The sequence below is a fragment of the Sus scrofa genome, chromosome Y (assembly GCF_054392235.1).
Source record: "Sus scrofa isolate SSC_HxYL_T2T_F1_AM1 chromosome Y, Sscrofa_HxYL_maternal_Yorkshire_Landrace_v2.0, whole genome shotgun sequence".
In the NCBI taxonomy this organism is placed as follows: domain Eukaryota; kingdom Metazoa; phylum Chordata; class Mammalia; order Artiodactyla; family Suidae; genus Sus; species Sus scrofa.
The window spans coordinates 1,749,662-1,763,448 of NC_139402.1; the positions used below are offsets into that span (position 1 = coordinate 1,749,662).

Below are 13,787 nucleotides of genomic sequence, written 5' to 3' on the forward strand. Positions count from 1 at the left end.
AGCTCATCCACAAATTTGGCAAAGTCGCAGGAGACAAAATCAATACACGGAAATTGACAGCACTTCTATACACCAACAATGAAAGAGCAGAAAGAGAAATTAGGGAAGCAATCCCGTTTACCATCGCATCCAAAAGAATAAAATACCTAGGAGTAAACCCACCTAAAGAGACAAAAGACCTGTACTCTGAAAGCTATAAGCCACTGATGAAAGAAATCAAAGAGGACACAAATAGATGGAAAGACATACCATGCTCGTGGATTGGAAGAGTTAATATTATCCAAATGACTATACTACCTAAGGCAACCTACAGATTCAATGCAATCCCTATCCAATGACCAAGGACAATTTCCACAGAACTCGAACAAAAGAGTTTAAAGTTTGTCTGGAAGCACAACAGACCCAGAAGAGCCAAAGACATCCTGAAAAAGAAAAATGGAGCTGGAGGAAGTAGGCTCCCAGACTTCAGACTATACTACAAAGCAACAATCATCAAAACCACATGGTACTGGCACAAAGTCAGAAACAGAGATCAGTGGAACAGGATAGAAAGCCCCAAATTAAACCCATGAACCTACAGCCAACTCATCTCTGACAAAGGAGGCAAGACTATACAATGGAGAAAGGACAGCTTGTTCAATAAGTGGTGCTGGGAAAACTGGACAGCCACATGCAAAAGAATGAAAGTAGAACACTCCCTAACACCAGACACAAAAATCAACTCCAAATGGATGAAAGACCTAGATATAAGACCAGACACTATCAAACTCTTAGAGGAAAACATAGGCCAAACATTTCCTCACATAAACCACAGCAACATCTTCTCAGATCTACCTCTCAGAGTATTGACAACAAAAACAAAAATAAACAAATGGGACCTAATCAAATTCAAAGTTTCTGCACAGCAAAGGAAACCCTAAACAACACAAAAACACATCCCACAGAATGGGAGAAAATCTTTGCAAGTCAATCAACTGACAAGGGATTAATCGCCAAAATTTATAAACACCTCCTATAGCTCCATACCAAAAAAACAAACAAGCCTTCAAAAAATGGGCAGAAGATCTAAACAGACAGTTCTCCAAAGAAGTCATATAGATGGCCAAGAAACACATGAAAAGATGCTCAATATCACTCATTATTAGAGAGATGCAAATCAAAACCACGATGAGGTACCACCTTACACCAGCCAGAATGGCCATCATCCAAAGGTCTACAAACAATAAGTGCTAGAGAGGGTGTATAGAAAAAGGAACCCTAGTACACTGTTGGTGGGATTGTCAATTGGTGCAACCACTTTGGAAAGCAGTATGGAGATGCCTCAGAAAACTAAACATAGAACTACCATTTGATCCAGCAATCCCACTCCTGGGCATCTCTCCAGAGAAAACCACAACTCTCAAAGACACATGTACTCCGATGCTCATTGCAGCACTCTTTTCAATAGCCAAGACATGGAAACAACCTAAATGTCCATTGACAGAGGAGTTGTTCAAGAAGATGTGGTACATATACACAATGGAATATTACTCAGCCATTAAAAACAATGAAATACCAGCATTTTTTGCAACATGGATGGACCTAGAAACTATCATGCTGAGTGAAGTCAGCCAGACAATGAGACACCAACATCAAATGCTTTCACTGACAAGTGAATCTGAAAAAAGGACAGACTGAACGTCTTTGCAGAACAGATGCTGACTCACAGACTTTGAAAAACTTCTGGTCTCGGGAGGAGACAGTCTGCGGGGTGGGGGGATGCGCTGGGGTTGTGGGATGGAAATTCTGTGAAATCAGATTGTTATGATCAGTATACAACTACAGATGTGATAAATTCATTTGAGTAATAAAAAAAATTGTAAATATTTTTTGCACCAAAGGACAAAACAAGTGAAGAAAACCACCCAGAGAATGGGAGAAAACATTTGCACATCACATATCTGATGAGGAACTGTACCTAGGATATTTAAAGGGAGCTTACAATTCAATAATAAAATGACAAATAGGAATCCCTGTTGTGGCTTGGCAGGTTAAGAACCCGACATGGTGTCTGTGGGGATGCAGGTTGGATCCCTGGCCTCGCTCAGTGGGTTTTTGATCTTGTGTTGCCACAAGCTTTGGTGTGTGTCGCAGATGCGGCTCAGATCTGGTGTGGCTGTGGCTGTGGTGTAGACTGCAGCTGCAGCTCGGATTAGACGCCCAAGCCTGGTAACTTCCATATGCTCCAGGTATAGCCACAAAGAGAAAAAAGAAAAAATCCAGCTGGAAAAAATAGTGAAAGGACCTGAAGAGACATTTTTCCACGGAAGACACAGAAATGGCCAACAGGCGCATGAGCAGAGGCTCAAGGTCAGTCTTCAAGGACACGCTCATCAGAACAAGAGGAGGGATGAGTGGTCCCTTACACTGCAGGACGGACTGGTCCCCAAACAGAGAGACAGGTAACAAGCGTCGGGAAGGGTGTGAATAAGCTGAAACCCGCCCACAGCGCCAGTGGGAACGGCACGCGCAGCAGCTGCTCTGGAAAAGTCTCGTGGTTCCGCGAAGTTAAACAGGGTGTGGCCGTGTGGCTCGGCAATTCCGGTCCTAGGTACCGACCCAAGAGCGAGGCAAGCCTGACCATCCACATAAAAGCTCACGGGACGGAGGGTTCACCGCAGCACAGCGCACAGCAGCCAAACGGCAGAACAGCCCCCGCGTCGGTGGAGGATCAGCGGATGAGAATGTGCGGGAACGGGAACCGAGAGACGCCTGGACAGGGGCTGCCGGATCAGACGCAGAAGGCGTAGCTCCAGCCCCAGGAAACGCACGGGACAGGCCCATCCGCAGACAGAGGGCGGGTTAGTGGTCTCCTGGGCACGGGGGAGAAGGGGGCTGCGGGACGACTGCCCAAGGATGTGAGGTTTCTTTTGCGGGCGATCGGGGGTGACAAGAACTGGACTGGTGAAGGCTGCACAGCTCCATGAAAACACACACAAGCCCTGCGCTGTACACTCTAAACGGGAGAGCTGTGCAGCGCGTCTCGAAAAAGCTGCTAGAGAGAGAGGGAACGGCAACGCCTGACGTCTGAAAAAGCAAAAGGGCGCACGTGGGGAGTTTCGCAGAACAGGAGGGCTTCCAGATGCACAGGAGGACAGGGGGGTAGCTTCCAGGACACCCCCTTCTATCGGACGGGGGTGGGGGGGGGGGAAACAATGCAGGATACAGAGACCTCTCCCGGGGGAGGGAGAAGAGGAGACAGGGCAGACACACAGCAATCTCACAGGAGGCAGGGGGCGGGGGCGGGAGGGGCTGTAGCAGGAAGCAGAGAGGGAAAGCGACCCAGCCCAGCCACAGGAGGGAAAGGCTGGAGCAGCCACGCTGAGCTCAGACGCCCTCGGTAAAGCAGCCTGGCCCTCGGGGTCAGGAGAACCCACCCTCAGGGGGCGCCCACATCCGGCTGCCGGGGTGCGGAGGGCTGGGTGCTCCAGTGTGGTTCCTCATGCAGGGCAACCTTGGCATCTGATGGAGGGGAGGGACAGTTCTCTGTCCCCACGACCCCACCCCTGGGTGAGCACTCGATGGTCTGCAGGGCGCATGGGCCCCTCGCTGCACAGAGACCCCTGGAGGAGGGGTAAGAAAACCACAGTGTGAGCCCACAGCAGGTGGCTCCATCCCACAGCAGGTGGTGTGTGCTCACAGCACATGGGGCGTGCCCACAGCAGGTGGCATGCACCCACAGTGGTGGAAAGCCCACAGCAGGGGGCACAGATACTGAAATGACCACACTGCAGCCACGAAGAGACTCTGGAACCTGGATACACCGAACTGCCAGCGACACACACGCTTAGGTCAAGTGGAAACTCCCACACTCCCTGCTGCTGCATGTGGTCCTGAGCCACACGCCGCAACCCCCACCAACCCCCACCAACCCCCAAGAGCACCACTGACAGGAGATGCAGCCAAGGCACGCCTGAGCCTCTGGGAACGGGCTCCTCAAAGCTGCCAGCGTCACCATGGCCACGTCAGGGGACAGCACCCAGACGTCACCACAGCCACATCAGGGGATGGCACCCAGACGCATCTGCTCCTCCAGGCTTGGGGGACAAAGGTCAGCAAGGAGCTGCTGGCGCTGCCGCAGAGCGCGAGGGGCAGGAGCGGGCGGGGCTCAGACACGAGAGGCTCCGGGCGTGACCCCGACCCCAGCTGGGCCACGGGCCAGGTCTGCACACCAGACACCCACCTTGGCCACTCTGCCCATGTCCTCCATGGTGGCCCTCTCGTGCGGGAACTGGGCGAAGGTCCTCTCGATCTTGGCAATGACGGCATCGATGTTCACGGTGTCCTGGGGGCGGCCGCGGGGGAAGTAGAAGGCGGGGATGCTCTGGCTGGCGGCCGGGGGCAGGGGCTCCTCCTTCTTGGTCTGGACCTGAGGGCGAAGCAGGGTTGGGAATCAGCGGGGGCGGGGGCGGGCCTCTTCCCACCTGCACAACGAATGTGGGTGGGTCGGGTCCCCAAGAGGGGTGCGCTGGGCCCGCCAACCCATGCAGGGACAGAGCACCACAGACCTCCTGGGCGTGAGGCCCCCCGGCCCCCCGAGATCACACCAGCCAAGCATAGGCGTACCACTTGTGACTGCTGAGCTGGTCCACACGGCCCACCTCCCCAGAGCGCCTCGGGTGTGACCCCTGGGGACAAGCACAGCTGACCACCCAGGCTGCAGAGGCCAGTGTGGTGCTCGTGGACAACCTGCCTTGGCCCCCTCCCCGAGGGCAGGTGGGCACAGGCGGGCTGTCCCTGGGCCATCACTCACAGCCAGGACATGGTGTCCTCTGGTCTGGAGCTCGCACCAGTCACCACCTGTCCCCACACCTGCACTTCCTGGTGGATGGACACAGGTCCAGGCAGCCAGAGGACAGCCTCAGCAAGTGCACAGCCATGGGGGTCACTCCCCCAGAACAGGGCATGGCAGGGAGCCATCCCAGAGCCGACACCCACGCCCTCAGCCATGTCAAAGGGCAGCTGGTGCCCCCTGCCAGGCCCTCTGGACAGTGTGTCAGGTGACATATGGGACTGACCTGGCCCGGGCTGCAGGTACACGGAGGCCAGCTGCACCATCTACACAGATTGGGGCTGTGTCTGCAAATGCCCTGAGCAGACGGGAGCGCTCAGCCAGACAGCTCAGCAAACACCTGCAGAGAGGCAGCTGCACGGGGACCGAGTAGCTGGGGGGAACTTGGCGGGCGGGCACAGCCAGGCTCCTCTGTGGCCATGCTCAACGAAGCTCGCTGTCCCTGGACTGTATGTCACTGTCCCCCTCAGGACGCAACAGTGCCCCTCTATGCTGACCCAGGAAGGCCTCCTTGGTGCCAGAAACAGCTGCCCTGAGTCACAACTGGTGAGCGGCCACAGAGAACATGTGCCCGTTCCCCTGACAGGCAGAGAAGAGGAGACAGGGTCCAGCCCCATGTCCAGGACACACCCCGTGCTTGGCAGCTGGGCACCCACGGACACACCTCACGAGGCAGGGAGAGCTCAGGGTCCTGGCGGGGAAGCACTGGAAGGAGGGGGCTCACGGCGGGCGTGCCCCGTGCCAGCCACCTCCACCAAGCACCGGGCTTTACCCAGCACAGCACACACACCACGGCTCCACACCCGCAGCCAGCTGACCACCAGGACAAACACACGGACAGTCAGTGCCATCTGTGCAGTGACACTGACACTGGGGGTGGACGTCACGCTGACAGCCTGCGGTGGGGACGCTTCTCCACCTCAGCAGCGCAGGGACCCCCTCAGTGCCCAGCAGCACGTCGGGGATGTGCTACGTTTCCCACGTGGTCCCGGAGGTGCCCAGTGAGAGGCTCGGTGCTCAACGACCTCACACAGGGTCAGGACCGCAGACGGGGCCGCGTTTCTAGAGAAGGCGGAGGCATCCTGAGTCAGCTGGACTGGGTCAACACGGCCACCTGGGGGCGCTGGGTGTCAGGTCCCTGATCGCCAAATACAACCTCCCGGGCTGAGGCAGAGCCAGCTCCGTCCTGAGGGGTGACAGGATCAGCAGCCAAGTGAGGGGAGAGGAAGGAGGGGAGAGGCCGGCAGCCCCAAGGTCACAGCCATGGGGCAGGCAGGGTCAGCAGGGGACCATCTGTGGCCGCACACACAGACAGAGGTGGCGCCCACCTTCCCCTCCACTGTCAGGACGGGGACGCCACCCTCACCCCCCACCCCCCACCCCCCACCCAGGAGGCAAGGACCAAGGAGCTGCCTGAGACACAGCAGAGCGGAGACTCAACGCCACGGTGCAGTGACCACTCCCTGACTCACTGGCCACAGTGCCTGCCTCACAGGTAGTTCTCAGGCAGGCTCAGGAGACTTGCACAAAACAGACGCAGGGTGACAGAACTCAAGTCCCGCCAAAGCCCTGCACCAGAGCAAGCCTTCCTCCTTCGCCCTGCAGCCCCTGAGCTCCACTGTGCTCGTGGCTGGTCAGGCCCCCGTGGGGAGACACAGGCATTGGGGTTGGGGGGGGGAACAGCGTGGTGTGCACTCGTCCACAGAGGCCTGGCAGGAGGGGCGGGTCCCAGGGACACAGACAACCTGGATGCACGTTTCCTGCTCAGGGGTGCAAAAGCACTCTCTAGAAGCTCAGTCTACACCAGGCAAAGTCTCCAATCTCTCCGCACGCAGCACCTCCTCCCACACCCGCCCGGCACACGAGCTGGACTGCAGAGGCACCTCCATGGCACTGGCGGCCGCACTGTCAGTCTCAGGGGAGCTGGGCCCCATGGGGAGGGGTGCCACTTGAAGCCGTGGAAGGGGAGCAGCCTCGCACCGGCCCCCGCCACCCCCACCCCCATGGAGTGGAGCACAGGGCATATGCCACATGTGGGCTGTCCACAGACAGGGAGTCAACCCGGGACTCTGCCGTCTGATGGGAACAAAGACAGGCAAGGGAAATTTAACCCTGCACCCACTTCCCATGCCTGAGGTGTACCATGCCGTCAGCTGTTTAAAAGACTATGTTTTCTTTCTCTTTCCAGGGCTGCCCCTGTGGCATAGGGAAGTTCCCAGGCTAGGGGTCGAATCGGAGCTGCAGCTGCAGGTCTACACCACAGCCACAGCAACACCAGATCTGAGACACGCCTGTGACTTACACTGCAGCTTGCAGCAGCACCAGATCCTTAACCCATGGAGCTGGGCCAGGGATCAGACCCACATCCTCACAGAGGTGATGCCAGGTTCTTAACCCGCTGAACCGCACGAGGAACTCCGACAGTACTTTCTTTCTGGTGTCTTCTCTGCACAGATGTCTGCCTGTATTTGCGGTCCTCTTGCCAGCCTCCAGGGCACCACCTACTTGGGCTCTGACAGTTCGGTCATTTGTCCCCAGGCACCACCTGTCTTTTTACCTGGTTGCGATGTAAGTTACTACATGGAGTTATTCTAACCCGGGAGTCACTTTGTTCTCTCATCTCCCTACCACGGCTGGGAGGGGCGGCGATCCTGACTCCATATCCCCGCGGGCAGACTCACGACAGCGGGCTCTGCCCTGACGTGGGCGAGGTCTGAGGTCCGTGCAGTAGCCTGTCAAACCTTACATGGCCAGCAGGGCTGGGACAGGCCGCACAGGGTGAGGGGACACAGGTATGGGAGGACTGACCCCCAGCCCAGGCTCAGGGGCTCAGCCGCATCGCAAGGAGGATGGAAGCTGGATGGGCCATCCTGGGCAGAGGGGCCCCAAAGTCCTATCTAGGACCCGTGGTTATTCAGAGAAGGAACTTCAGGATCGTGGAGGAGTCGGGGACTCGAAGAAGGGCGGTCACCTGCACCCACCCAAGGGCTGCTCCCCCACCTCATCTCGCTGCGTCCCACTTGCCCCACTTGCCCCACCACGCCCACCGCATCCTGCCACACCACGCCCATCTCACCTAGCCACGCCCACCGTATCCTGCCACGACACGCCCACCTCACCTAGCCACGCCCACCGCATCCTGCCACACCACGCCCATCTCACCTAGCCACGCCCACCGCATCCTGCCACACCACGCCCATCTCACCTAGCCACGCCCACCGCATCCTGCCACGCCACGCCCCATCTCCTCTGGCCACACCCAGTTAATGCTGTTGCAAAGACCTCAGAGAGCAAGGATGCTACGTCGCAGTCATAGCGCCTGCGTCCCAAAGAAAGAAGGTAAACACATCCCCCAAAGGCCCAGGGAAGTAACCGAGATGAAGGAGGGAGACCCTGCACTGCAGCTGGAGTCCGTCGTGCGACTGCTGACCCCAGGGTCATGGTGCCACAGCCAACAGTCCCGGTCCATCCTGGATGGACGGGAAATACAGAGGGAGCTGAAGGCACGTGGAAGGAGCGACCACCAGCGCACACCGGGGCTTCGGGTCCGGGCTGTTTCTGCCTGCGCGTCTGGAGTTCCAGAGAATGAAGGCAACTAGAGAAAGTAGTACTTTAACGGCTCAGGGCGTAACCACACCTCTGCTCCTTCTGGACGTGCTCGCAGAGTACATGAGGCAGGGATTCCACCCACGGAGAAGGTCTCCCTCTCCTGCGCCTGCTGCTCCCCTCTCCTGGGGCCGACACGAGGACCCTGAGCTCCCCACACGCCTCCCCTCACCTCTGTCCCGGCCTTTCTCAGACCTGAACCCAGCAGAGTGCTCTCCCACCCTCAGGGCCCAGAGGCCTCACCTCCCAGGCCCACGTTTCATGAGACACGCCCGGGGCAAAGCAGTGCTGGACACACGGAGCTGCTGCCTCCTGGAGTGGGAGCGTGGGGGAGAGAACGCACCCGAGACAGGAGCCAGGGGCTGAGAGGAGGGGGCATGGGGAGCAGGGGGCATGGGGAGGAGGGGGGAGCAGGGGGCATGGGGAGGAGGGGGCATGGGGAGGAGGGGGGAGCAGGGGGCAAGGGGAGGAGGGGAGAGGAACAGGCGGGGAGAGGAGGGGGCGAAAGTCCAGGCAGGGGAGGGAAGCCGCTCTACCCAGGCTGGAGCAGGAGGCTGGGAACACAGACACCATGCCAGGAGGTTTGCTCTCAACAGCCTTGGCGACAACACCCCCTGCAGTGCCAGCAGGACCATTATCCCATGACCACCACACGTCCCTTTCACCAAGTCCTCCTGTGGGAGCAGGACAGGGAGCGTGAGCACCACACCACTGCCCTGGGCCACAGGGCAGGGGTGCATCTGTCCGGGGCGTGCCACTGTCCCTGCCTGTCTCAGGGCCTGGGCACCACGGTCCCTCCCAACACCCCCACAGCCCCTGCCTCACTTCCTCCAAGACCAAGCTCAGATCCACCTGACACAGCTGGTCAAGACAGAGCCCACTCCGCCCACCCTCTCCAGCCATGGGCTGCTCCTTCACAGGAACTGTCACCCCCGGTCACAAGGCCATCCACAGATGACACCCACCTGCACTGGAGCCCACCTCCATCCACATCTGTCCTGTCCCCTACCTGTCCCCCTCCCCCGTTCCCTCCCCCATTCCCTCCCCCCACGCTCACCCCACCTGTCCCCGCCCCACTGTCACCCCCACCTGCTGCCCCTCACAGGCCTCCCCAGGCTCAGTAGGGTTTCCTGTAGTCCCAACTAGAAGCAGCAGGGCCACCCCCACCCTAGAGCAGGCTCCCAGGGTTAGGCACTCACAGAACCTCCAAAAGTGCTGCCCCAACAGGAAACAACCTTCCTCTCTTTCAGAAAGCTGTGCTTCAAACTGTAAAGGGACCTTTCTTTCTGTGGCAACCCCTCTGCTGGATGGAGCTCAAGACGCTGGCCCGCACATCTTCCGGTGTCTCCTGGGGCACGTCCACAGACGGGCGGGAAGGCGAGGAATTCTCAGGCCTCACACACCAGGCAGGAAGGGGGACCCAGCAAGGCTGGTGGGGCCTGAACAGGACCTGCCTCCAGGGCAGGGCGAAGGTCACCCCCCAGCCTTGTAGAGCTCAGGGGACAGGAGGCAGCTCAGGGGACAGACCGCCCCTGCCAGGGGATCCCCATGGCTGCACCTTCGATGCAGAGGGTAAACCACAGAGAGATCCCCACCCCCCCCCCGTGACCCCTGGGGAGCAGAGGAAAATCATGGGTCTCAAGCCTGGCACCATCACCATGGCAGGGAGCTGGGGGGCTGGAGGTCCCCCCACCCCAGAACACAGCCTCCACAGACTGTCACTCAAGCCCACCAGCCACACTCAAGCCATCTGTATGGGCCCCAGACTCTCAAGCCAAAAATATCAAACTGTCCCAGGCTGGCAGCGCCCAAAGCAGCAAGACCTCCTGAGGGTAAAGCCATCCTTCTTTCAGGACTCCAGAAACCCCCAACGTCACCCGGAAAACAAGGAGGTTATGGTCAAACCTTCAAACACACATGGAAACAGGGCACCATGCGGCTGAGTCTGCAGACAGGGAGCAGGATCGAACCTGCACAGGCTCCAGGCCCTGGAGCTATCACAAGAGAGAACCAACACGCTTCGTGTATTTCCAGAAATAAAACACAGGCTTGAGAACACACGAGCAGGCAGATTTAAGACAGACCCAAGTAAGACTTCTAGAAATGAAAAGGAGATGAAGAGAAAACATACTTGTCAGACTGGGTAAAGAGCAGATCAGGCACCGCCAGTGAGAGATTCCGTGATGGAAGAGAGAAGTGAAACTCGTGTTCAGACTGCAGCTGGGACAGCGGGAGACGCATCCAGGGAATGCAGGAGCCATGAGTCCCAGGGGTTGGAGAAAGACCCGCACCTGGACCAGGACAACGAACCTGGAGAGCCCAGAGCTGCCAGCAGAAGTGCAGACACAGCCCAAAAGGAACGAAGAGGATGAAAAGGGGGAAGGGGGGCCATGACCAAAGGCGCACCTAGACCTCCAGCCAGCTCTCAGCGGGAACAACAGATCCCAGGAGCTGGAGAAAAGCAGTCTCCATCTAGGACTCCCCCTGCTGCGAAGGTGTCTGTCACATGACAGGAACACTGAGGCATTTTAAAGACCAAAATGAGAGCAAGACCTGCCACGAGAGGCTGAGGAAGCTGTGTCAGGTGGAAGCAAAGTGCCCCCAAATGCAAGACAGAAAAAGATCCAGGCAGGTGTACATGGGGGCAAACGCATGTAGCAACCACATAAATCAGGCACATAAAGGTCATTCTACCTCTTGTAAGGACTCTGTCAAGACAACAGCATAACTGAAAGGCTGGTGGAACTGAAGGGGTTAAGCGTTTTGACGTGGAGCGTAAAGAGATCGACTTGGAACCTAGAACGATGGTGACACCACTGGCGCACCGGCGCGTAAGAAAAGCAGGAAGCTGGCGCCAGGAGGTCCAGGCTCACAGGGAAAGATAAAAAGGAGGCAGGAAAGGGGAGCCTAAGAAGAAGCACAAAATGAGATGAAAATAAATCAAAATGGACTAATAGACTTAATAAATGTAAATGGACTAATGTTCCAGTTAAAATACAAAGATCAGATGGAAAAAAGAATATTTACCTCCAAGAGACTCACAGAAGGTATAAAGACTCAGTGGGTGAAAACCGTTAGCAAATGGGGGAAGATCCAGAAGCCAACAGCAGGGAAACGGAGGCCGGTATCGCCATGCCATGCCCAGAGAGTGGGCTGGAGGTGCAGGCCTGCAGAGGGGGCAGCCATGCCCAGCTGGCATTAGGCCGGGAACCTGCCCCAGCACAGCCTCACCCAGGCCAAGCCGAGGTGCTGCGAGGGAGGCTGGGCACAGCTCCCCACACCCGACAACGGAGAAACAAAACAGCCCAGCGCGGACATGGGAGATTTACGGTTTAATCTCCAGGCCAGAAATAGAGCGCAGAGGCACAGCTGCAGGCACGCATCCTGCAGCGCACAAGGCACCACTGGGAGCTGGCCCCACCTAGCCCTACAGGTCCCAGCCAAGCCACAGGGACCCTTTCCAGAGCTCCCTGCAGTCAGGATGGACATACAGGGACAGTAAAAGTGGCACAAACACATGTGTGTGCCACACAGTGAGGCGCAGAGAAACAGAGGCGCAGAAACAAAGGGAGACACAGAGAGAGTGGGGGGAGGGAGACAGAGAGAGGGAGCATGTGCTCCACGGGGCTGAGGCCCCTTAGAGAGTAAGCAGCAGCAGCACGGGTGGGCACCAGATTTCCAAAGGCGATGCCACCCCCACCTCCAGCAACCTGCCTGCTGCCTCCTGGGGCTTGTCACCCGGTGCTGGTCAAGATGACAGCTTGGTCACAAAGAGCTATTTCTGGCTCAGGCCGGGAGGCCAGGGCTCCCTGACTCATCACTGATCCAGAACTAACAGGGCTGCCCGCAGCCCACTAGATCTGCACAGGGCCTGGACGGCTGGAAACCAGCACAGCCTCTGTGCAGAGGCCAGAGGCCACCACCTGGGGTGTGGCTGAGCTGCTCTGGACAGCAAGTGGGCATATGGGGACAGCACGAGCTGTGGAGGAGCTGGTGGAGCAGGGACTCCACGTCTGCCCAGCATGAGCTACCCCTGGATCAGCACCAGACCAGAGGCAGGGCTGGGGCTGGGGCTGGGGCTGGGCAGGGCAGTGGTACTGCATCCAGAGTGGCCACATCAGGTCGGGTCGGGACACTGTGCGTCAGAGGGCACTCAGGGCCCGCCCTGCCCAGTGCTATGACTCCTCATGGTCTCTGAGACTCCCAGAGCCCAGAAGCCAGGCTGTGACTGTGAGGAGGGTCAGCTCCATGTCCAGCACTGTCACCTGGGGGACAGCTGCACTGGGGTCTGGGTGCTTTGTGGGGCCCGTGTGGACCTGAAGGACCCCACAGGGCGGCGGAACAGGTGTGAGCAGGACGGGGCAGTGACAACATGGAGGGAAGCAGGGGAGCTCATGGTGCAGTCCTGGGGGTTGGGGGGAGGCACAGGGTAGGCCACAGAACCAGCAGTGTACTGTCATGAGCTTGGCACCAGGTCAAACGGACATGGCTGTGGACTACCTGGGGTTTCAAGGCCGCCCAGAGTGCACAAGGCCCGAGCACCTGCAGGCAGGGCAGGTGGGCAGACACAGCACAATCCACACTGTGGGCCATCCACTGCCCCACATCCAGTGGACACCCACTAAAGGCCCTGGCTGTCATGTCTAAGGCACTGCCCACCATCCCCGTCAAACTCCCCCTGACCCCCCCAACACACACCCCCCACACCCCTGACCCCCCGACCCCCCCCACACCCCCCACACCCCTGACCCCCCGACCCCCCCCACACCCCCCACACCCCTGACCCCCCGACCCCCCCACACACCCCCCACACCCCTGACCCCCCGACCCCCCCACACACCCCCCACACACCCCCCACACCCCTGACCCCCCGACCCCCCCACACACCCCCGACCCCCCCACACCCCCGACCCCCCCACACACACCCCCGATACCCACACCCCCCACACACACACCCCCCACACCCCGACCCCCACACACACACCCCCACACACACCCCCCATGTGTCCACCATCCACCCATCATCTCCCCCCACCATCTCTAACCCATTCCCCTCAGCCTGGTCTACCCTGGAGGGTAGCCACGGAGGCTACCTCCTGAATCCACCCTCAAACATCAAGGACTGAACACCAGGAAAACTCCCCCACCCCCAAGGGGCACTCCTCTCGGCAGCCCACTGTCCCTCTCAGGGAACATGGATGGACCACATTTTCTGTAACATGAAACTCCTTCCTCTTAAAGGCATTCGCGAAGCGTGTTTCCCAAAAAGTGCTTCTGTAAGATCAACAGCTGTCCTAGAACAACCCAGACAGTCAGGGACGGGTCTGCCTGCAGCCTGGAGCCAGGAGGT

The 13,787-nt window shown here is 58.4% G+C and overlaps 1 protein-coding gene across 11 annotated transcripts in view; it reads right to left on the reverse strand.

Annotated features, from left to right (window-relative positions):
• The window catches only part of PPP2R3B (protein phosphatase 2 regulatory subunit B''beta), an 81,633-nt gene that overhangs the window by 52,413 nt on the left and 15,433 nt on the right, over positions 1-13,787 (reverse strand). For 6 of the 11 annotated variants that reach the window (XM_021081366.2, XM_021081364.2, XM_021081369.2 and 3 more), the window contains exon 2: positions 4,223-4,408. In XM_021081366.2, coding sequence (XP_020937025.1) covers positions 4,223-4,408 — 186 coding nt within the window. Of the gene's footprint in view, positions 1-4,222; positions 4,409-5,057; positions 9,112-9,636; positions 11,935-12,151; positions 12,207-13,787 lie in introns of those variants that run through there. The other 5 variants (XM_085009092.1, XM_085009093.1, XM_085009090.1 and 2 more) reach the window with 5 other exon arrangements.